General features: G+C 43.5%; 1 protein-coding gene across 6 annotated transcripts in view; it reads left to right on the forward strand.

Moving 5' to 3' along the window:
- The window catches only part of LOC133003957 (protein furry homolog), a 43,282-nt gene that overhangs the window by 13,375 nt on the left and 7,015 nt on the right, over positions 1-22,892 (forward strand). The window contains exons 9-52 of one of the 6 annotated variants that reach the window (XM_061073790.1): positions 19-111; positions 220-318; positions 960-1,061; positions 1,366-1,469; positions 2,365-2,473; positions 2,576-2,662; positions 2,959-3,130; positions 3,227-3,359; positions 3,472-3,579; positions 4,051-4,306; positions 5,072-5,254; positions 5,357-5,443; positions 6,067-6,326; positions 7,749-7,938; positions 8,215-8,339; positions 8,761-8,818; positions 8,930-9,021; positions 9,160-9,332; positions 9,750-9,910; positions 10,189-10,299; positions 10,835-10,989; positions 11,294-11,396; positions 11,495-11,666; positions 12,072-12,328; positions 12,414-12,560; positions 12,658-12,826; positions 12,941-13,031; positions 13,129-13,211; positions 13,621-13,771; positions 13,993-14,096; positions 14,339-14,524; positions 15,299-15,497; positions 15,966-16,087; positions 16,169-16,356; positions 17,256-17,350; positions 17,439-18,019; positions 18,235-18,332; positions 18,418-18,588; positions 18,689-18,829; positions 19,173-19,352; positions 20,079-20,225; positions 20,415-20,489; positions 20,589-20,759; positions 22,392-22,592. In XM_061073790.1, the coding sequence (XP_060929773.1) occupies positions 19-111; positions 220-318; positions 960-1,061; positions 1,366-1,469; positions 2,365-2,473; positions 2,576-2,662; positions 2,959-3,130; positions 3,227-3,359; positions 3,472-3,579; positions 4,051-4,306; positions 5,072-5,254; positions 5,357-5,443; positions 6,067-6,326; positions 7,749-7,938; positions 8,215-8,339; positions 8,761-8,818; positions 8,930-9,021; positions 9,160-9,332; positions 9,750-9,910; positions 10,189-10,299; positions 10,835-10,989; positions 11,294-11,396; positions 11,495-11,666; positions 12,072-12,328; positions 12,414-12,560; positions 12,658-12,826; positions 12,941-13,031; positions 13,129-13,211; positions 13,621-13,771; positions 13,993-14,096; positions 14,339-14,524; positions 15,299-15,497; positions 15,966-16,087; positions 16,169-16,356; positions 17,256-17,350; positions 17,439-18,019; positions 18,235-18,332; positions 18,418-18,588; positions 18,689-18,829; positions 19,173-19,352; positions 20,079-20,225; positions 20,415-20,489; positions 20,589-20,759; positions 22,392-22,592 (6,690 nt within the window). Of the gene's footprint in view, positions 1-18; positions 112-219; positions 319-959; positions 1,062-1,365; positions 1,470-2,364; positions 2,474-2,575; positions 2,663-2,958; positions 3,131-3,226; positions 3,360-3,471; positions 3,580-4,050; positions 4,307-5,071; positions 5,255-5,356; positions 5,444-6,066; positions 6,327-7,748; positions 7,939-8,214; positions 8,340-8,760; positions 8,819-8,929; positions 9,022-9,159; positions 9,333-9,749; positions 9,911-10,188; positions 10,300-10,834; positions 10,990-11,293; positions 11,397-11,494; positions 11,667-12,071; positions 12,329-12,413; positions 12,561-12,657; positions 12,827-12,940; positions 13,032-13,128; positions 13,212-13,620; positions 13,772-13,992; positions 14,097-14,338; positions 14,525-15,298; positions 15,498-15,965; positions 16,357-17,255; positions 17,351-17,438; positions 18,020-18,234; positions 18,333-18,417; positions 18,589-18,688; positions 18,830-19,172; positions 19,353-20,078; positions 20,226-20,414; positions 20,490-20,588; positions 20,760-22,391; positions 22,593-22,892 lie in introns of all 6 variants that reach the window. The other 5 variants (XM_061073792.1, XM_061073791.1, XM_061073793.1 and 2 more) reach the window with 5 other exon arrangements.

Below are 22,892 nucleotides of genomic sequence, written 5' to 3' on the forward strand. Positions count from 1 at the left end.
CTCCTCTTTCATCTGCAGGAGTGCGCTCAGTATTTCCTGGACGTCAAGGATAAGGACATTAAACATGCTCTGGCTGGTCTTTTTGTTGAAATTTTGGTTCCTGTTGCCGCTGTAAGTATTCTCCCTCCTTTTGCATGCGTCGCACAATACTATCATTTCAAAATGGGAAAAGAGCAGCACCCTGGAGAGGATTGTGTCTTGTGTGTGCTGCCGTCCTAGGCCGTGAAGAACGAGGTGAACGTGCCCTGCCTGAGGAACTTTGTGGACAGCTTGTACGACACAACCCTGGACTTGTCCTCTAGAAAGAAGCACTCGCTGGTTAGTTCCCTTGCTGGAGACAAACTGTCACTGGTTGTTTGTTTTTAACACCCTCAGCCGGATTCTTAGATTGCCCAGATGTCTGTGGTCTTTTGTTAATCCTCGAGCATTTCAAGGTCACTCTTGTGCAATGTCCTGTTGCAACGCCAGTGTCCACAGAAGAGGTTATTTATGAGGGAAGACAGGCGGCCTTTTTAAAGCGTGAAAGCAGTGCAGTGTGTATAAGCCTATTTAATGTCCTTCCCCCTTAAAGAGTCTTTAATAAAGCGTTTCACCACAGTCGTTCACAGTGAAGAGGAAAGACAACAACCCTTATGGAAGCAGCCTGCACACAGAGGCCCTACTTTCCCCTGAGGAAGCAGTTATGGCAGAACGCCACATTTTAATGTGATGCTTCGTCAGCAAAAAGCACAACAAAAGGAAGAAACTTCATTATGTCTTCAAAAGAAAAGTGGTTCATGTCTAAGATTGCTTTGATGCAGATACACTTCAGAGAGATAAGATATACAACTCCTCAAATAATGCACTGAAATCCCAACCTCAAATATTACGCTGTATTTGGAAACCGTGTGAGTGTGATGCTATTATAACAATGCACTGTACTTAAAAATAGATCTAAATACCTTGTCTTCTCTACACAGGCTTTTTACCCTTTGGTGACGTGCCTTCTGTGTGTCAGCCAGAAACAGTTCTTCCTCAACAGATGGCACGTCTTCCTGAACAACTGCCTCTCAAATCTCAAGGTAATTTTACTTTCACAATCAGCTGTCTTTAATTCACACAGAGGAGTGTTTATTCTGTGACATAAAGGAAGTTCCAGTGTGCGTCTCTGTTCCAATTCAGTTGTCTACCAGTGTCATAGTATAGTATAGTATAGTATAAGTGTGTCACTTTACATTGTTGTTTTAATCTAAATGCCTCAGTAGGTGATTATTCTAACTCCTTATACAGGTTTAGAGTAATTACAGTGATCTACAAATAATCGATGTTATTCTTATTATATCATAAACTGTCACTGAGAGAAAGCTCTTCTGCCTTTCATCACAGAGTCGAGACCCGAAAATGGCTCGTGTTGCACTGGAGTCCCTGTATCGCCTGCTGTGGGTCTACATGATCCGGATTAAGTGCGAGAGCAACACTGCAACACAGAGGTAAATATCCTCGGAGGAGAACTTTAACATCTGAGCATGTTGACCAACTCCTTTTTCTGAACAAAAATGCCAATATTCCCAAATGAATTTAACATTTTGGGTCATGACCTTGCAGGTCTCAATTTGATTGAAGCTCTAGGTTACTCTTATTTATATGATTGAGCTCAGTGTTCATGTGAGAGGTCTCCTATTCAGAAAATAATTACAAAGGTCCTGTGTCCTGAATGTTCAAGGACAAAGTTTTTGCACTACCCTTTCTTAGTTTTTACACTTCAGTTAATGTGTAGAAGACAATGTCGTTCACAGAATTAAATGTGACATTTGAAGTGAGTTGAGCAGCTTTTTTTCCCTATTTTTTGTAATGCCTTTGAATAATATGGGGGACATGAATCGCAATAAATCGCAGAATCGAATCGCAATACTTGCAGTATTGCAATATATCGCAGAATCGCAATACTATTGAATCGTGGCCCAAATATCGCAATACTATTGAATCGTCACATTTTTGCCAATTCCCACCCCTATTCCTCATGTCCACAAACACAAATTTGTCTTAGTTAGTACGGAAAATGTATTAAATGTTAACATGTCAAATATTTGTGAAAAGTTTTCTATCCTCATTCCTTGTAACTCGTTTTATTTGCATTGGGACGAAGAAGAACAAACTGTTTCTGCAGCAGAGAGCGAGTGGTCAGGTCACACCACACCGTCAGTGTCTGTCGCCCACGAGTCTATCAGCAGTTTACAGGCGTTATTATGAGCCCGAGTCCACATGAGGAATCCCAAACATGTCAAGCCAGACTTTAAAAATGTGTTAAATAGGCCCAAAATAAACCTTTAATTAATGGAGCAGGTAACAAAACAGTTAAATGCAGTTTTCTCATTGTGTTCACAGCCGCCTCAACACCATTGTAACCACGCTGTTCCCCAAAGGATCCCGCAGCGTGTTACCTAGAGACATGCCGCTCAATATCTTCGTCAAGATCATCCAGTTTATTGCACAGGTGAACACAATAACATGCTTCTCTGCACCGTCTTGCAAATTATACTTCATCTGTTGGATAATTTATATCATATTTAACCCATTCTTCCTCATTTCATTACAGGAAAGACTTGATTTTGCCATGAAAGAAATTATATATGACCTTCTTTGTGTTGGAAAACCTGCAAAAGCCTTTAGTCTTAATCCAGAGGTATGAAATCCGCATTTATTGTATGATATGTTAATTGAAAAAGCTATTTTTATTATTTATTCTTTGAAAATGTATAATGTCTTCTGAGCTCATTTAAAAAAGAAATACTGAGAATTGAATAGTAGACATCATAAAAGAAGCTCTATGTATTTGCTTGATTCACAACCTTATGTCACAGCTTTTTGTTCAGTTTGTAACGACTGAACTATAATCCAATAATAACATATGTAACATCCTGTAATTGTAGGAGCTACTGGTAGAATTGTATTTCTTAACTTAGTTTCTTGTCTTTCAAGAGAATGAATATCGGCCTCAGAGCATTCCTGGTCATAGCCGATAAACTGCAGCAGAAGGACGGCGAGCCTCCCATGCCTAACACCGGTTGCACTTTGCCCTCCGGGAACACTCTTCGAGTGAAGAAGACGTATCTGAGCAAAACGCTGACGGACGAAGAGGCCAAAGTCATCGGTGAGTGAGACAGACGGTTGGAAGTGTCATGCTGCAGATCCACACAGCTTCGATATGTCACAGTGATCTCCACTGACTCTGTCTTCTTTTCTCCAGGGATGTCTCAGTATTATTTCAGTGTGAGGAAGGCTATTGACAACATCCTCCGACACCTGGACAAGGAGGTGGGACGCTGCATGATGATGACCAATGCTCAGATGTTGAACAAGGAACCCGAGGACATGATCACGTGAGTGCAAACATCACAAACTCGCTGAAAGAAGTATTAAATGTGGTTTCTCAAATAAAGTAACACAATGTTTAATTTGGGTTAAACTTAATCTAAAATCTGACGTTTTCAGAGGTGAGAGGAAGCCTAAGATCGACCTGTTCAGGACGTGTGTTGCTGCCGTTCCTCGCATCCTGCCTGATGGGATGTCCAAGCCTGAGCTCATAGACCTGCTCTCACGGTGGGTCACCTTTAAAAAGAATTGCACATCTGGGGCTAAGCAATCCGGCCCGAAAAGATAACTGAAAAGACATGAACTCCATCTGAATGCCGAAGTGTCCTTGGGCAAGATGCTGAACCCTCAATAGCCCCCCATAGAATAACAAAAGTGCTGCAAGTAGATGTACCGTATGAATGTGTGTGTGAATGGGTGAATGTGAAACTGTACTGTAAATCGCTTTGAGTGGTCATCATCAGACTAGAAAAGCGCTATATAAATACAAATCCATTTACCATTTACCATGAACTCAAATGCTACTGATGTTTTGTTTTGAAAAAAGAAAAAAATGTCATGTTACCTCAGTAATTAGTATGAAGTCCATTATAAGGTTATTCTCACAAGTGTATTGTCAAAGGAGCAGGACAACCTAATAAATACACAAATATATATATAAAAAAACTTGACAACATGTTTTTGTCTTCGTCTTGCCAGGTTGACAATCCACATGGACGATGAGCTGCGACTCATTGCCCAGAATTCCTTGCAAAGCCTGCTGGTGGATTTCCCGGACTGGCGTGACGACGTCCTGTTCGGCTTCACGAGCTTCCTCCTGCGTGACGTGCAGGACACCCACCAGGCGCTGCTGGATTCCTCCCTCAAGCTTCTGCTGCAGCTGCTCACACAGTGGAAACTGACGCAGGCCGCCTCAGGGAAGAGCCAGGACACAGCTAAGATACACACTGCCGAGGTAAACACCCGAATGTGTCTGTTGTTGTGACTTCAACGAGATAATTACTCGTCGCTAGTTGACTCATTTGCAGTGGTGGGAAGTAACGAAGTAGAAATACTTTGTTAATGTACTTAAGTAGATTTTTCACATATCTGTACTTTACTTGAGTATTTCTTTTCCCGACGACTTTTTACTTTTACTCGTTACATTTGAACAAAAATATGTGTACTTTCTACTTCTTACATTCTCAAACTGGCTCGTTACTTAAGCAGCGGAGGTTGGCGCAGCTCTCTGTCTCTCTCTCTCTCACTCTCTCTCATCTAGGGTTCAAAATTTGTACAATTATACATTATATACATTATATTCATATTGTTGTTATAATTTTTCAGTCAGTTGAGATAAATCTTGAGGAGAAACATTTTGGGTTGTTTTGTGTCTGTATAGGCCTACTATAAAAAGCACTTTGCATTTTTAATTTTGGTACTTGTACTTTTACTGTTGATACTTAACTACATTTCAACACCAGATACTTTTGATACCTAAGTACTTTTAATATGAGCTACTTTAAGACTTTTACTCAAGTCATTTTCTGACGGGTGACTTCTACTTTTACCGAAGTAACTTTCAGGTAAGATATCTGTACTTTTAATAAAGTATGGCTTTAAAGTACTTTATACACCACTGCTAATTTGCTTTTTGCCCTCGTGACAAATGACTGCTGCAGATAATCTCATGGAAGAAGTTATTATTTAATCATGCAACTGTTGATGCTTCTGTCCACAGCTGCTGCAGACCAGCCCAAGTCCGAAGACCCCTCCGGAGCGAGGTCCTCACTCGGCCGTGCTGCACGCCGTGGAGGGGCTGGCCCTGGTGCTGCTCTGCTCCTGTCAGCTGAGCACCCGCAGACTCGCCATCGCCATCCTCAAAGAGATACGAAGTCTCTTCATGGCCATCGGACAGACCGAGGTGCAGTGAGAGAGAGAGAGAGAGAGCAGAAGCAGGCGATGCTGTTGCAAGGAGTGGTTTTTGAGGTTTCTGTTTATTTTTTATTTTTTTTCCCAACTGCAGGATGACGATAAACCGATGATAGAGATCATGGATCAGCTCAGCCCTGTAATCCTGGAAAGTTTTGTCAACGTCACAGTCTCTGACACAGTGAGTTTGTGGTTCGCCCTGAGGCTCGGCCCCAGAACTAAAACTCTGTCAACATTTGCCTGCAGGTTATTTGCATGTGTTTTTCGTTTCCCGAGTAAAAGTTTGTTCAAGCTGTGCAAATTTCATGTGACATTACCTGAAGACAAGAAAGGTGAGACGCTCATGAGGTGTGTCAGCTTCTGTTTAAGCCACTTTAGGGTTCGGTTAAAACACAGTCTGGTTTCTGGAATCTCTGGTTTCTGGAATCTCTGGTTTCTGGAATCTCTGGTTTCTGGAATCTGGTTTATAAAAACAGTGAATGTTGTTTATGTTAACTGTCGAACAGAAGCTTGTTTATTTCATTTACATGAAACTGAATGAGCAGATGAATCTGAGCAGTTGTTGACCTTTTTTTCTCATTTATTTAATCATCAGTCTGTTGTATTGAGAATGGGATAATAATGTGAATGTCCTCATATGCATTATCCAAATTGTGTTTCTAAATATATCTGTCATAGGATTTCTCTTAATGACTGCCTTATACTTATACAAGAGAACAAATAGACATGTTTCTAATCGGATATCTCCCTCAGCCATGACCCCTGACCTTTGCCCCCCCGCTGAGCCACTTGCTTTGTCTGCAGGCCGCACAGTCCGCCGGCCACCACGTGGACCTTCAGTGGCTCGTGGAGTGGAACGCGCTCCTGGTCAACAGTCACTACGACATCAGGAGCCCGTCCCACGTGTGGCTCTTCGCCCAGTCGGTGAAGGACCCCTGGGTGCTGTGTGTCTACAGCCTCCTCCGACAGGACAACCTGCCCAAGCACTGCCCCACGGCGCTCAGCTACGCCTGGCCCTACGCCTTCACCCGGATGCAGATGCTCATGCCTCTGGTGGATCCAAAGTAGGTGTCCCTCAGGAGGAACCAGAAGACATGTTTGTTCTACGTTTTCTTTACGTCCCTTCTTAGTGATGTCCTTAGTGTTTTTCCCACAATCTTTATTCAAGAGAGTGGTCTTGTGGTTTGACTCATAGTATATTATATTATCTATTGTATAGTCAAATACTTATATTATACCTCTACTATATATCATATCATATTATATCATACTCTTTGTATATTCTTGTATATACACATATTTATACATGTGTACATGTTATTATTATTATTATTATTATTATATTTACTATTATTATTATATATACTCTTGCTGCCATTATTACTATATACTGCTATTATATTGGTATAATTACTATCATATATAAATATATATTATGTTATATTATATACTATATATACTGTACTATTTTTATATACTGTCTTACAATAACATTACCATCATATCATCAGTGCTATTACCATCATCTTGCCACTGCACCTTATCTACCTATTTATCTTGTGTTTCTGTTTTTATTCTTTCTACCTCAATATTTTTTTATTTTATTCTATTGTATTGTATTTTATTGTATTCAAATCTACCGGCTGCTATGACGACTTAATTTCCCTTCGGGGATGAATAAAGTACTCTATCTATCTATCTATCTATCTATCTATCTATCTATCTATCTATCTATCTATCTATCTATCTATCTATCTATCTATCTATCTATCTATCTATCTATCTATCTATCTATCTATCTATCTATCTATCTATCTATCTATCTATCTATCTATCTATCTATCTGTCTGTCTGTCTGTCTGTCTGTCTGTCTGTCTGTCTGTCTGTCTGTCTGTCTGTCTGTCTGTCTGTCTGTCTGTCTGTCTGTCTGTCTGTCTGTCTGTCTGTCTGTCTGTCTATCTATCTATCTATCTATCTATCTATCTATCTATCTATCTATCTATCTATCTATCTATCTATCTATCTATCTATCTATCTATCTATCTATCTATCTATCTATCTATCTATCTATCTATCTATCTATCTATCTATCTATCTATCTATCTATCTATCTATCTATCTATCTATCTATCTATCTATCTATATATCTATCTATCTATCTATCTATCTATCTATCTATCTATCTATCTTCACATTCAGGTTTTGTAATGCTCTCACTCAAAACCCTGCGCTCGCACTCAAATGATCTCCTGTGCTCCAGCTTCTCCTTACACTCACGTTACTTCTCTGTGCACGTGAATCATCTGCTCTCAGATTTTGTTGTTCAACGAATCTGGCAAAATAACCCAATCAATCGAATGCCAGATGTAAAGTTGACAAGACCACACTCTTAAATAAAGATTGGGACAAAAAGATATATTGTGCCTATACCCTACTCACATAAAAAATGAGGATCTAATAATGTTCTTCTCTGAATGATTCACCAGTAACCCTGTGTATGCGAAGAAGACCAGCACCTCTGGCAGTGGGGACGGTTACATCACCCTGTGGAGAAACTACCTGATCCTTTGCTTCGGAGTTGCCAAGCCCAGTATCATGAGCCCCGGCCACCTGAGAGCGTCGACACCTGAGATCACGTCTTCCACACCTGACGGCGCTGTCAGCTACGACAACAAGGTCCCTGCCTCCCTGTGACTCTTCTAATTCCCCCAGTGCTTTGTCTCTGCTGGATCAGGTGTTCACGCAGAGCTTGTTGACATTGAAACTCAAAAGCATCAAATTACACTGCGGCTACTGTATCGTTGCATGAATGGCACAGACAGCTGATATATTCTTGGATGTACTGACACGGATCTCAATTCAGCGCTGTGTAATGAGTGGTGTTAACGCTGCACGGGAGATGTGTGTGTCTGACTGGAGCGTGTGTGTGTGTGTGTGTGTGTGGTGTTGCAGGTGATCGGGAGCCCGTCGGTGGCCTGGCTCCTGAAGCAGCTGGTTCCTCTGATGAGGTCAGAGAGCATCGAGCTGACGGAATCATTAGTTCTGGGCTTCGGTCGCACCAACTCCCTCATTTTCAGGTATATCACAGACGGCCTTTTCGATGTTCTACCCTGAAGCACATTTATTGTCTAAGCAAACCAGTTTCCAATGAATTTCACGATTGACATTGAATATGTGAAATAGCTTATTGTGAGATTTAAGCTGAAGTTTTTAGTATTTTGTCTCTTAATGAGACAGAACCAGTTAAATGGAAATCCATTATTTTCTCCATATTTTAAGTCCATGTTGACCTGGATGTGTGGAGATAAAGTGGAGATGAACAGAGGATTTCAGTTGAGTGGTTTTCTGTCGCCTTTTACAGCTGTGGCGAGATTCTTTCCTAGAAATCAGATTTGTTTTCTGGCTCAAATCTCTTTTACTGCACTTCATTTTGTCAACTAATATATTTAGAATTTTCCTTATACCTACTGAGTTTGTTTTTTCACCGTCTCTACAAAGGGAACTTGTCGAGGAGTTACATCCCCTAATGAAGGAGGCGTTAGAGAGAAGGCCTGAGGTTGGTTGATCATATCTTTAACGCAATAACATGAGTAACATGTGAACCGCGTTTCAGAGAATTTAGTCAATAAATAATATTTTATGATATTGTCTTTGTGACTTTTTGTAGAACAAGAAGCGACGTGAGCGGCGAGATCTGCTCCGACTGCAGCTGCTGCGGATCTTTGAGCTGCTGGCTGATGCGGGCGTCATCAGTGACAGGTTAGCGCTACAGGGCGTTATGATGCTATACAAGCAAAAATACACAATTCCCTTTGCTGACACTTCAAATATTATTGTTACACACTGTTTGCCTTGTGCCTGTTTCATTGTGTGTCTCCCCTGTTTGTGCTCTGCCAGTACAAACGGAGCTCTGGAACGTGACACCCTTGCCCTGGGCGCTCTGTTCCTGGAGTATGTGGATCTAACGCGGATGCTCCTGGAGGCCGAGAATGACAAAGACGCCGAGATCCTCAAGGACATCCGGGCTCACTTCAGCGCCATGGTGGCTAACCTCATCCAGTGTGTGCCAGGTACTGGGAAAACAATCTCTCCACCATCTTCACTTATCCGACCAGTCAGTGACAATACTCTGCAGGTTAGATTGATGAATTACAGAATAAACACCATCTATCCATCCTTTCCACCCATTGTGCATCGTGAATTATGTAATAGGCTTCCATGTGGATAGAGTTAGCACAGGATGGATGGAGTCACTTGACATTGATCCTGATTTAGACATTGCCCAATGGGAGTTGATCCTAAAATAGAGCAGCTTGGGGACAGAGAGAGGTGATGACTCACAGGCCGCCAAACATACACACATCCCCAGTGAGCGGCTAACGATCTGTCAAGCAACATCGTATTATCATCATGAGTACATCATTTAAAATACTCTTTATTCTGTCAATGTGGGACCCAGTAACAGCCGTGCTCCTCTTCCTCCCCAGTGCACCACAGGCGCTTCCTGTTTCCCCAGCAGAGCCTGCGACACCACCTCTTCATCCTCTTCAGTCAGTGGGCCGGCCCGTTCAGCATCATGTTCACCCCTCTGGACCGCTACAGTGACAGGAACCACCAGATCACCAGATACCAATACTGTGCCCTGAAGGTAAAAACAGATCCATCGAGTAATAACACCCTCAGACTTGTTTTCTTACCTGCGCTGTGCCAAGATAGCTCAGTAAATGTTATTCAGTTGTTTGGTCCGGATTCATCTCCACCCACAAGTCAAACACCAACCTAAGTACACTCTCCCCTGAACTGCAGTGCACCAACTTTAGATTTGTACATCTCTCGTCCTGCTGTTATGTGTCAGGAATAAAAAGAAGCTCGTCTTGTGTGTCAGACCCTGCGGCGTGTTTCCTTGACCGATGCTTGTTCTTGCAGGCCATGTCTGCCGTGCTGTGCTGTGGACCCGTGTTTGATAACGTGGGCCTCTCTCCAGACGGATACCTCTATAAGTGGCTGGATAATATTCTCGCCTGCCAGGACCAGCGGGTATGTGGCCAAACCTTAACCACTGTGGTGCGCTCAAACAAAAGGGCTGACCCAGAAAGCCCCTTCTGAAGTCTGCTTTAGAAAAGCCCGACACGAGACCACCCTGCCAAGTGCTGGCCCATTATCCTGCAGGTGTGCTGGCAAATAGTGAAGGAGAGTTTGTCTTTTAAAGTAGAGAAATAAAACAAACCCGAATGAGGATGAGTGGGTAGAGCCGTTCGTGTTCCAACCAGAAGACGTGCGGTTCCATCCCAGGCTTCTTCATCTGCATGCCGAAGTGTCCTTGGGCAAGATACTTAACCCTGACTTGCACCTCATAGAAAAAGTGCTGCCTATAGATGCGCTGTATGAATGTGTGTGGGTTCCAAGGTAACCAAGTTCTTTATGAAAGTGCAGCTACTGGAATAATTTTACACTGAATCCTTGGATCTTTTAAGATACAGTAAAACGATGCCTCAGTTATTCACTTATTTAAAAGTGGGAGAAAAGCTGTGAAATTCAATGGCGTCTGTCTCTGTATCTCTTCTCGACTCAGGTGCATCAACTTGGCTGTGAAGTCGTCATCTTGCTCCTGGAGCTCAACGCCGACCAGGTCAACCTCTTCAACTGGGCCGTGGATCGCTGCTACACGGGCTCCCACCAGCTCGCCTCAGGCTGCTTCAAAGCCATCGCCACCGTCTGTGGCAGCAGGTACAAGATCTCACAACCTCCCTTGTCATCTGTTCAAATCTGTATTTGTATTCCGCATCTTATTTTTTATTCTGGGTCACTCTTTTGAGATTAAGCTAAGAAATGATTTGCCCTATTTTCATGTCAACTCAGATTTATTATGGAAGTGAGGAAAGCACTGGTCTCAGAGAGCTCACTGTTTGTCCGGCTTCCACCTCTGGCTTTATCTCAGAGGCATTAACAGAATGTGGAAGACTCTGCATTGATTTGATTAATAATGGATCATGAATTCATAGTTAATACTTCCTCTCTCTCCCTTCGTTAGCAGGAACTACCAGAGTGATATCGTCACGCTGCTGAATCTGGTTCTCTTCAAGGCCTCAGACACCAGCAGAGAAATCTATGAGATTTCCATGCAGCTCATGCAGGTGAGACACACGACACCACCACCATGTCTCGAGCTGCTGTCCAGTCTGACGTGTGTTTACGGACGTAAGTGACACATTTCCCCTCTTTCTTCGGGCAGATTCTCGAAGCTAAGTTGTTCGTTTACTCGAAGAGGATCACAGAGCAGAAGCCGGGCAGTATCCTGTACGGCACTCACTGTCCGCTGCCGCCGCTGTACAGTGTCTCTCTGCCTCAGTTGTCCAGCCAGCTGGCGAGGATGTACCCTGAACTCACGCTTCCTCTATTCTCAGGTCAGTGTTTCTCTCATATACGGGCTTGTGCGTGTGTGTGTGTGTGTGTGGTTGCAGCAGGGTTAACCGTGGTATTTAAGCCTGCTGTAATACTCTCACAGACTTGTCATCATCTCATGGTTTCCCACTAAATACTCCCTCCTCTTCCAAAGAAGCCTTCATCTCCAGGACACTTACTGTATCCGTGGACACTCCCACTGACCACAGTAACACTAGGAGCTTAATTTCCCTCAGGGATTCCCCCCCCGGCTTTAAGTTGAATATACATGCGGATCGGGATTAAACTGGCCATTATGGTGAAACTGAGAAAGCAGTATATGTTTGATTTAGCCGTGGAATCTAAGCACCGCAGCGCCCGCTGATGTTATCCTGATGGTATTATTGCCTTCCCTCTACTTGCTGCAGAGGTTAGCCAGAGGTTCCCCAGCACCCATCCCAACGGGAGGCAGATCATGCTGACCTACCTCCTGCCCTGGCTCAGCAACATCGAGCTGGTGGACAGCGGCCTGCTGCTCCCGGCCTTCACGCCGTGCACCTCGGATTACGACGCTTCCAGCCGCACGACCAGCACCGGCTCATCGCACCAGCTGAAGGGCAGCGGCTGGGGCTCCCTGCAGGCCACGTCCATGGTCCTCAATAACCTAATGTTCATGACAGCCAAGGTACAGTCATGTTGTGAGAATAGAAACGACACAGGGGGTGACCCAGGGTCAGTGCAGATAACCTGATGCAGTGTTTCTCCCTCAGTATGGAGACGAGCTGCCTGGACCGGAGATGGAGAACGCCTGGAACGCTCTCGTGAGCAATGACAAGTGGAGCAACAATCTGAGAACCACTCTCCAGTTTCTCATCAGCTTGTGTGGTGTCAGCAGTGACACCACTCTCCTGCCATATGTAAGATATATATCATTAACACAAGCTGGAAAACGTTCTGTAGCTACAAATTCCCCTTTTTTCAGTTCCTAATTTATTTCTGTATACGTTTGTCCAGATAAAGAAGGTGGTGATCTACCTGTGTCGGAACAACACCATGCAAACCATGGAGGAGTTGATATTCGAGTTACAGCAAACGGATCCAGTCAACCCTGTGGTGCAGCACTGTGACAGCCCTCCTTTCTATCGTTTCTCTGCCACAAGCAAGATCTCCACAGCAGCTTCAGGTACAGTTACTACACACTAGAAAGACATAGTGTGAATATGCAGGAGTATTGGTGTTAAAGCTCATGCTCAGACTTGTACTGTAAAACAAATGTCTTTTCTTGTTGGTTTTCCAGGCACCACATCGAGCAGCAACACTGTTGTCGCCTGCCAGGAAAACTTCCCAGATCCGGACGATAACAAGACCGTAAAGGATAATGAGGACAGGTACCTGAGGCAATGAGATCTCAAAGCTCATTATATAAATTACGATACAGTTTAATTAGGAATACCTATCATAAAGATTTATTTTTTCTGAACTCAGACTGGGCCACAAAATGCGAGCACACAACCGCCTGGAATCACGCTACAGCAACAGCTCGGGAGGATCGTACGACGACGATAAGAGTGAGTGTTTTCGTTTTTCATAGCCTGGTGAGTGTGGAATCCACAGGCCGGGGGGTGACCAGCATGATGGCATTGATAATGTATGAGCAATGCAGAGCAGCCTCGGGCTCTCAAAGAGCTTCTGTGAGAACTGGCACTGAAATAAAAGTAGTCGAGCCCAGGGCCTCTGCACTGCTGCCAGTGACCCAAAATCAAGTTTGTTCCACCCTGAGGCTGAATGGGTCTCGCAGACTAATGATAGTGAGAAAAATCTGGCAACAAAAAACACCTTGAAGATTGAAGTCCTCTTCAATAGAATTATATTTTGAGCAGTATTTAAATGCATCTTCTGTGTCGTGATCTATTTGATTGGGGTGTTACTGCATGTGTCAGGAAGCATAAATGAAAACATTATTCTGTGACCGTTTAGGTGAACCACTTCCTCCCTACGCCGATTGGCTGGTAGTCGTCATAGAGACCAATCAGCCCCATCCGCTGCCCATGCCTGTGAATGGAGGATGCTGGGCTCCGCTGGTGGACTTTCTGCCAGAGACCATCACTCCCAGAGGACCCCTGCACAGGTGACGACTGCAAACACCAGAGCAAGATTTGCTCATTCTGATCCTTAAGTCCCAGTCTTGAGAAAAACACTTCTGTCCTCATAAGGATTTTCAAGGGACATTTGAGATCAGCAATTAAACTGATGTTTGATAAGTCAAATATGTGTTTTGCTTTTTTGTGCTGTGCGTGTTTCAAAATGTGTAATATTTAACTTTACTGTATGTGTTTTTGTTCATTCTAGATGTAATGTAGCTGTCATCTTCATGACAGAGATGGTGGTGGATCACAGTGTGAGAGAGGACTGGGTCATGCACCTGCCTCTACTGCTCCATGCCTTGTTTTTGGGTGAGTTTATTCTACAATTAGTCATCCGTGTAATCACATGTTATCAGTCCAAATCTCATCCTGTCTATTGATTTTGAGTTTCTTTTCCTGATGGAAACCTTAACCCGGTTTAACCCGGTGATATTAGATAGTTTAATTTTCCTAGAGTATGAGATCAATGCTGTGGAACCAGGAGAGGAACCTGAAAACAAACTCTAGCAACTTGTCTCAGAGTTTTCTGATTGGTCTGTTCCTCTCTCCAGGAATGGACCACTACCGTCCGGAGGTGTTTGAACACAGCAAACGTCTCCTCCTCCATCTGCTCATCACATTGTCCTGTAAAAACAACTTCCAGGCCATTGCCTCAGTCTTACTGCAGACACGTGAGATCAACGGCACCAAGACCCTCACCTGTAAACCAAGTCTACAGCCGGAGTCTTCACCTGCTGGTAAAAAAAACAAATATATATACTCCTTAAATCACCTATTTGGACTTTTCTAAAGTACAGATCACACTTTGCTAAAAAGCTGAGGTAGAACTGGGTCCATTTGTCGTAGCGGTTTGACACTTTACGATAAAGTTTCACATGAGGAGGCAAAGACTAACATTCCTTTCAGTGAATAGATAAGTGTCTTATCAAGGGAGAAACTATTTGGACACTGCACCAAAAGCAACACTGAGCACAGAGGACATCAAAGCTCTTGATTAAAGCATTCCACGCTGCTATTTTTATCCCTTTGCCCAATTTGGGACCATCTGCTCAAACTCGGGCCGGCTGGTTTGGTTTCCCTCCTCCCCCCCCGACAATATTTTTTTTTTAAATGTCTAGACATTCTGTAATGTCCAGAGTAGAGACCATTTGAATACAGCTTGCACACTATGCTAAAAATAATGACTTGTTTACACAGATGCCACACAACGATAGCACAACTGTGGAGATCCAAAGAAAACATCAAAATTGTCTCCATTTTTATTTTTAATGTCTTCAATCGGATGCTTATTATACTTGTTGATTTAAAAAAAAAGGACATGAGGTGTTTAGCAACTTAGAAGTTACACCTATGAGAGAAACACTTTAAATAGATACTGTCTAACTTCTAATTGATTAAAAGAAGTTCCAGATGTTAAAACACGGCTCATGCTGCTCCCTTCATGTGCTCTCCTGTCATCTCTCCACTGTGTCCTGGTTCTAATCGCTCACCTGTTCCTCTGCTGTGTTCAGGAGGTGTGGACTTCCTGCGGGAGGGTCAGGCGTCTCCCGTACCAGACTCTGGCCTGAGCTCATCCTCAACCTCGTCCAGTCTGAGTCTGGGGGGCAGCAGCAACAACCTGCCTGAGATCTCACAGGAGGTGGAGGAGCTGGTGGCTTCCAATGAAATCGACGAGAAGACCAACAAGCTCATTGAGTTTTTATCCACAAGGTACTCGTACCAAATGTGCTCTCGTTTCCCTTTTAGAATAAAGTGCAGGCAGATAATGGATTTTTATTTAACACAATAAAAACATTCAGCAAAAAAAGTTTCACAGATCCAGTCAGAAATAACTTTCTGATCCACTGATGCACTTTTTCATATTTCTAGATGGAGATTTCCACCTAGTGGTGCTGTATGTGTAGTGCAACAGATTCTTAGAAGTAGATTTGATGTTGTAGTTGTGATGCATGAAAAATACTAAACATTGGAAATTCCATTTTAAGTTTTAATCTCGCAAACTCTGTGGAAAAGTTAAGGGAATACATTGGATTGAAGTTCAACCTTAATGTAAAGAAAAAAGCAGAATGCAGGTTATATAGAATAATCAGCTAAATCCAGTTTTACCAAAGCAGGCCTCCACTGTACCAGACTGTATATGTTTGTTGTTAGTAACTTGACTTAACTGTTGTTTCACAGAGCGTTTGGACCGCTGTGGTCCCATGAAGACATTTCACCAAAGAACCAAATTTCAAAAAGCACCGGGCAGCTGACAAACTTCCTGCGACACGTGGTGTCTGTGTTCAAAGACTCCAAGTCAGGTAACACTGCTTTCAAAGATGCACCACACTCCAGAGCCCGGTCTTTACCACTGAATAAATCACCTCCTTGTCCGCTGTTAGATTTCCACCTGGAGCAGCAGCTCAGTGACGTGGCGCTGCAGACGGCGCTGTGCAGCTCGTCACGCCACTACGCCGGCCGCTCCTTCCAGGTGTTTCGAGCCCTGCGTCAGCCGCTCTCCGCCCACGCCGTGTCCGACCTGCTCTCCAGGCTGGTGGAGGTCGTGGGGGAACATGGAGAAGAAGTGCAGGTTAGTGTTCTGTGTGTGTGTGTGTGGATGTGGATTTCAGAGGCTTAAAGGTTCAGTGTGTAAGATTTAGCTGAAAGGGATCTATCGGCAGAAATTAAATATAAAATAATCCAGTGTGTTTCATCAAATTGTATGAATTTTTGTTTTATTTACCAGAGAATGATCCCTTTATAATTAGAAACTTAATTTACGTCAGGAGTTGGTCCTCTCTACGGAAGATGCCATGTTTTTTACAGTAGCCCAAACTGGACAAACTAAACACCTTTTGAGTTTTTATGACAACTGAAGGCTGTCAAAGGTTTTCTTTCTTTTTGCAAAGAGGAGGGTGAGGGGTGCTCAGCTGCAACATGAAACTTCACCACTAGATGTCACTAAATTATACACATTGATCCTTTAAGCATAAATTAATTAATTAGTATTTAGAAATAACCAATGTATCCTTTTTATTTCCATATTTATCCCTGTGGAATTTCAATGAGCAACATGATTTATAGCAGGAGTGGAGTTTTTGAAGCAGGAGTATCGTCCGCCTGTGCTTCCTTCCTTCCTTCCTCTTACGAGCACACAAACACCGCATTAAAATGAATCATCATCTAATGACATATTAGATCTGTCACATCTGAACAACACAATCTATTCAAATCCATGTGTTATCTTTTTTGTAAAATCCTGCAGTCAGAGAGTAAAACAAGCCGGACTGAAAACATGACCTCTTTCTCACTTCATCAGATCAGATGGAGCCTGTGAGCCGCTGGTGTTGTGATTAATTCTCGACATAGTTCACAGCGACAAGCTTTTCCCTGTAATGAAATTCTCGGCTATTAATCAAGTTGTCGAAACAAGTAAATACAAGAAAATCTCCCCAAACTACAGTTGTGTGCTTTTGTTCTCTCTCGCAGGGCTACGTGATGGAAGTATTACTCACACTGGAATCTGTGGTGGACAACTTGGCCGAGTGTTTGAAGAACAATGATCTCATGGCGATCTTGACGAGGTTTGCGTTTCCTCTTAGTACAGAGTGTCTATATGAATTGAGAGGAAATATAGTAACTTGTTTATCTTATTTCTTTGTTGGATTCCAGAGCCTCATCTCCGGATTTCCTGACCAGTTTCAAGCTGCTGTCGAACAGGAACAGCACGGGGCAGCTCAATCTCAGAAGAGACGAGCGTGGCACACATCAGAGGAGCTCCTCCGTGCCCAAGAAGTTTGGAGAGGCGGACAGATGGTCTGATCCCCCCCGCAGCGCCACGCTGGACCGAATCCAGGCCTGTGAGAAACCGGGCTTCTTAGCCAAGGCCCGCAGCTTGTCCTCATCCAAAGACAACGTCACGGACCCGGCCAACATCAACCACCCCAGCAACCTGTTGGCCACCATCTTCTGGGTGGCGGTGTCTCTGATGGAGTCAGACTTTGAGTTTGAGTATCAGATGTCCCTGAGGCTGCTGAATAAGCTGCTGGGCCACATGTCGCTGGACAAGCAGGAGAACAGGGAGAAGCTGGAGAAGCTGCAGACTCAGCTGAAGTGGAGCAGCTTCAGCGGGCTGCAGCAGCTGCTGCTGAAGGGCTTCACCTCCGTGTCCACCACCGACCTCACGCTGCAGCTCTTCTGCCAACTCACACCTGTGTCACGAGTGCCTGTAGTGGACACCTCACAGGCCATAGGTACACCCCAGGGATCAATGCATGTGGATGTGAATCAGATAATATTAATTTCCTGCTCGTAGACTTTTTCTTATACAGTATTTAAAGATTTCAGACAAATTCGAAGGTCATATGAAAACTAAATCCACCTCCATAAATTACATTCCAGTAAACTTCTCTTCAAAATGATTTGTCACGTGAAATATTAAATGAATTCCTCTATTTTGATCCATTAGGTTTTCCCTTGAACGTTCTCTGCCTGCTTCCACATCTCGTGCAGAACTTTGACGGCCCCTCGCTCTTCTGTCAAGACGTTGCTGAGAGGATCGCCCAGGTTCGGATCCGTTAACGTCTCTATCCTCACTTTCTCTCACAGATAATTACATTTCTTCAAGCTAAAGCACTTTGTGGTTTCGTAGGTTTGCCTTGAGGAGAAGAACTCCAAGCTCTCCAACCTCGCTCACGTCATGACCCTTTATAAAACGCATTTATACACACGAGACTGCTTCTCCTGGGTCAACGTGGTTTGTCGATATCTTCACGAGGCCTTCTCGGATATCACCCTCCGCCTGGTCACCTACATGGTCGAGGTTTGTGCAGCCTGATTCCTGAGCCAAATAAAAGGGTTGCACGAAAAGTGTTAATATTGCAGCTTCTGAAATGAATGTTTTTATAATTCTCTTGTAACAGCTGCTGGAGAAAGGTCTACCCAGTATGCAGCAGACGCTTCTACAGATCATCTACAGCCTCCTGAGTCACATGGACCTGTGTGGAATTCAAGCCAAACCCTTCAACATGGAGGTGCTCAAGACAATTGAGAAGTTTGTCCAGGTGAGTTCAAGTTAAACGCCTGCAGGTATTTGGTTTATTTTTTATTCATGCAGATCTGATGTGATCAGTGGAAACCTTAAGCCTTCGTGCTCTGAGTAAGACTCCTGTGTTCCTTGTTGCTTTTGAAAAGTGTGTCAGAGCAGTAAATTTGTAGACACACCCAAACTATAAACAGTCCGCCTTACTGCCTCGGGCTAGGCCTCTCACACTGAATCTATTTTCCTTCAGCTTCCTGCTGTGAGGAATCTACCAGATCACCTCCGAGCTCCATTAAAACACATAGAAAGACGTATATGGTTGTTTATTTCTAAACAGATGGTTGTGTTGTTTTTTTTCCCTATAGACTGTCCATTGGAGGGAAGCGCTGAATATCCTGAAGCTGGTGGTTTCTCGATCGGCCAGTCTGGTGCAGCCCTCAGCCCCGCAAAGTGTCCTCTGCTACGAGGACATCAGCCGGGTCTGGGAGCGCTCCACCAAGGCCTTGCCGGGGAAAACTCTGGATTTCCACTTTGACATATCTGAGGTGAGATATTCTCCGACTTTCCTTTTCTGTGTGAAAGTGATTAGTGTTAAAGTCCCTGTAGAACAAGAAGGGATTAATACATCTGTGTGTGTGTGCCTCTGTATTTTTTCCAGGGTGTGGTGCTTGTTGAGGTTGTCTGGAATCTTTTAGAGCTTTTTTGGAAAGGAAACATTTCTTGCCCTTCCTTAATGCTCCTGACATTTCTCCGCAGCCAAACCTCCTGAGATTAGCTCGAAAAGCCGAGAAGGTAAACACAATTAGCCGAGCAGCGCGGAGCTGTAAGCGTGATGTCAAAGACGCAGACAGAGTGGTGCATGTGTGGGAACTGGACAGGGAGCTGTTTGTGTTGTTCATGAATGGCAGGAAATGATGTCAGCTCTCTGCTGCCGTCCTTTGTATGTGACTCAGGGAGTTCTGCTGGACAGACTTGAGACACACTCGACAAACCACTGATACGTCCTAAAATAGCCGGATATATTTAGATCGAGGGATATAGCAGAGGAGATGGGGGTTTATTTTTTCCTCGGCTGCTTCATGACTCTGGAATGCCAAGTGGAATAAAAACTGTGAACACTGATAAAAATGTCACTTCACACTGAACGCTGAAGTCTAGAAGAAGCAGGAGCAGCCATGGGGCCAGAGGCATGGCCTGACCGAACAGAGGTACTTTATCTCCTTCAAAACTTCCCCTAAGTCATCCAGGTTTGTTTGTGTCCGTGCTGTCAGACGCCGGTGATCGGTCGGCGTTACGATGACCTTCAGCGCTCTCCGGGCCAAGATGTGAAGAGCAGGACCACCTCGTCGACCTCCTCGGGATCCACATCCAACAACGTCCTGGTGCCGGTCAGCTGGAAGAGGCCTCAGTCCTCTCAGGTGAGTCTTACTGAAACCATGGTTATAAGAGTAGTACATGAATAATACACTTATACTAATACACAATATACATTCAAAATGTAATCTGGATGTGGATAAGGAGAACATGTTTCACATCAGACACTTTGTCCTGGGACATAAAACTAAAATTGTAATAACAATATTTCATTTTATTCTTGCCCTCTACAGAAAAGAACTCGAGAAAAACTGGTGCACGTGTTGTCTCTGTGTGGACAAGAAGTGGGGCTCACAAAAAATCCTTCGGTAAGATGCACATCATTTTAATTCCCTGCTATGAATTTCATCACTCTCCAATTTAAAATGTTTTTTCTTATTGTCTGTCCGCTTGTTTCTTCTCTGCAGGTGATCTTCTCCAGCTGTGGGGAGCTGGACCTCATGGAGCACCAGCCCAGCCTGGTGTCCTCCGACGACGGGACCCGGGAGCCAGACAACATGGACGACACCACCTCGGAGCAGCAGTTCAGGGTCTTCAGAGACTTTGACTTCCTGGATGTGGAGCTTGAGGATGGAGAGGTGAGTGTGAGGATCTCCGGGATTTTTCCTCCTTCAAACTTTGGAAGGATAAGCAAAAGAAGACAGAAAAACATGAGCCGACGTGCAGTGTTGAGTCGGGTGTGCCTGCTCTGAGTAATGGGCTTTCTTCTTTCTCTTTATTCTCTTTGCTATCAGGAGCTACAGGTAAGTTTAGTCATGTCACGTTTCTTATTTGCTGTGTTTCTTGAATGAGATGCGGATAGTTAAGTGGAGTGACACACTCGTGGTGAAGCCAATGTGTGTGCATGCCGCTGGAATTTAGAAAACTGATTCTACAGTGTTCCTATTCTATAAGAGAGATATTTAAACATTTAAACAAAAATTAAACCATAAATGTCACATAGGACAAATGCTCTTAAAACCACACAGTAGTTCATGTCATCATAAGATATCCATAACTAGGATCAGTCATTTATATATATCTTCTTTATAAGTGTCATCTGTTGATTTAAACAGTGTTAATGGTTTTTATCAGCTTATTAGGAGAGAGCTAGTCCTGGGTATGATGTTTTATTCAGCTCCCCTTTGACGCTACACTCCTGCACAGTACTTACAGTAACCTAGGTGATGAGTTCCAACATTAAGGCTCATTACGAGATTACATTTTTTACGTGACAAAACTTAATTTTCTTTTAAAAATATACAAATCTGACCAACATGATGGGATTCTAGTAAAATACATCTGTGTCTTACTTGTACAGATGTGATGTTACTGCCATCTAGAGGCACAGTTAGAAGAAGCTGAAGACACTATCACACTAAAAGTATAATTTATACGATATTAAAAACATTTACTTAGTAAGTTGATGCAGAGAAAAGGAACTCTGTTTATTCTTGTTTACTTGAGATGAAGAACGTTAAAATCTCCAACCGAGCTCAAATCAGTCGTGTTAAATGACCCTTAGACCAAAATACTGATGATTCACACACTTTGTTTCATGGTGGTACAACAATACTAATAAATATAATAACACATTCTTTAAAGAGTTCATTTTAACTGCATTATGGCATCTATACTTCCCACATAGTCAAGCTTTGAAACCACAAGAACATCTTGAATTTTCAACAAACCGGTGCCGTAGGAATAATATAAAATAAAATATAACTACCTCAATGTCTAAAGCTGCAGACTTTGCACACCAGAGCAGTGTCAGCTGCTTTTGACAGTCTAAAGACTTAAACAACTACTGTGGTCAACAGAAGTGCCTCACAGGCAGTTTTGTAAAGTAATGGCACCACTTAAAAGAAGCTATTTGGCCAAAAGTCAAGGCCTTTGCTTTCCATCGAGGGCCGGCACCAAGCGTCACTGCAGGAAGTCTCCTTTGTTGATCGCTCTGTTGATGTGGAGATTTGGCAGAATGTGGACGTTGGCTGATATCCGACTGTCACACTGCATTTTAAATAAGAAACACAGTTTTGCAGATGTTCCAGTTCAAGCTTAGTTAAGCCACAGTTAGGTCAACGCTCCAGTCTTCCTTACATTCTTAGCTTGCACTGCACTGCATGGTTGTGTGAACATGTGTGTTCCGTATGGGCGTGTGTGCATGTGTTTGCTTTAGGGAGGAGATCAGGCTCGATGCTGTGGCGCTCAACGCTGTTTCTCTGTTGCAGGGAGAGACGATGGACAACTTCAACTGGGGTGTGCGGAGACGCTCCATGGACAGTCTTGACCAGAGTGACCTGCAGCCCCTGGAGGAGAGTCAGCTGTCCAGCAGCATGCCCAGCCTCAGCAAGATCACACTCGAAGACTCCGATGAGTCGTCAGAAGAAGACTCGCTCAGCGCCAGCCAGATCCTCTCTCACTCACAGCTTGTAAGTCCACTTTAGATTGCATGACAGTAGTATTGGAAACATATATTCTTGTATTTATCCATATGAATACTGAGGAAATGTTTCCATCCTGCCAATTCAGGAGCTTTCCTCTCCTTCCGCCCTCAGGTTATTGTTTGTAAGATATTTTATTACCTCATTGGTAGTTTGCAGAACACATTCATTCTCCAAATAGGATTCAGCCTTTTGACTTTAATGGCCCCATAGGTTTTCCTCCAGTGTCCACCTCAGGACCGGGATTTTACAGCTCTATCTCAATTATTTTTAGTGTCCGGGGAAGCT

Source organism: Limanda limanda, chromosome 6, assembly GCF_963576545.1.
Source record: "Limanda limanda chromosome 6, fLimLim1.1, whole genome shotgun sequence".
In the NCBI taxonomy this organism is placed as follows: domain Eukaryota; kingdom Metazoa; phylum Chordata; class Actinopteri; order Pleuronectiformes; family Pleuronectidae; genus Limanda; species Limanda limanda.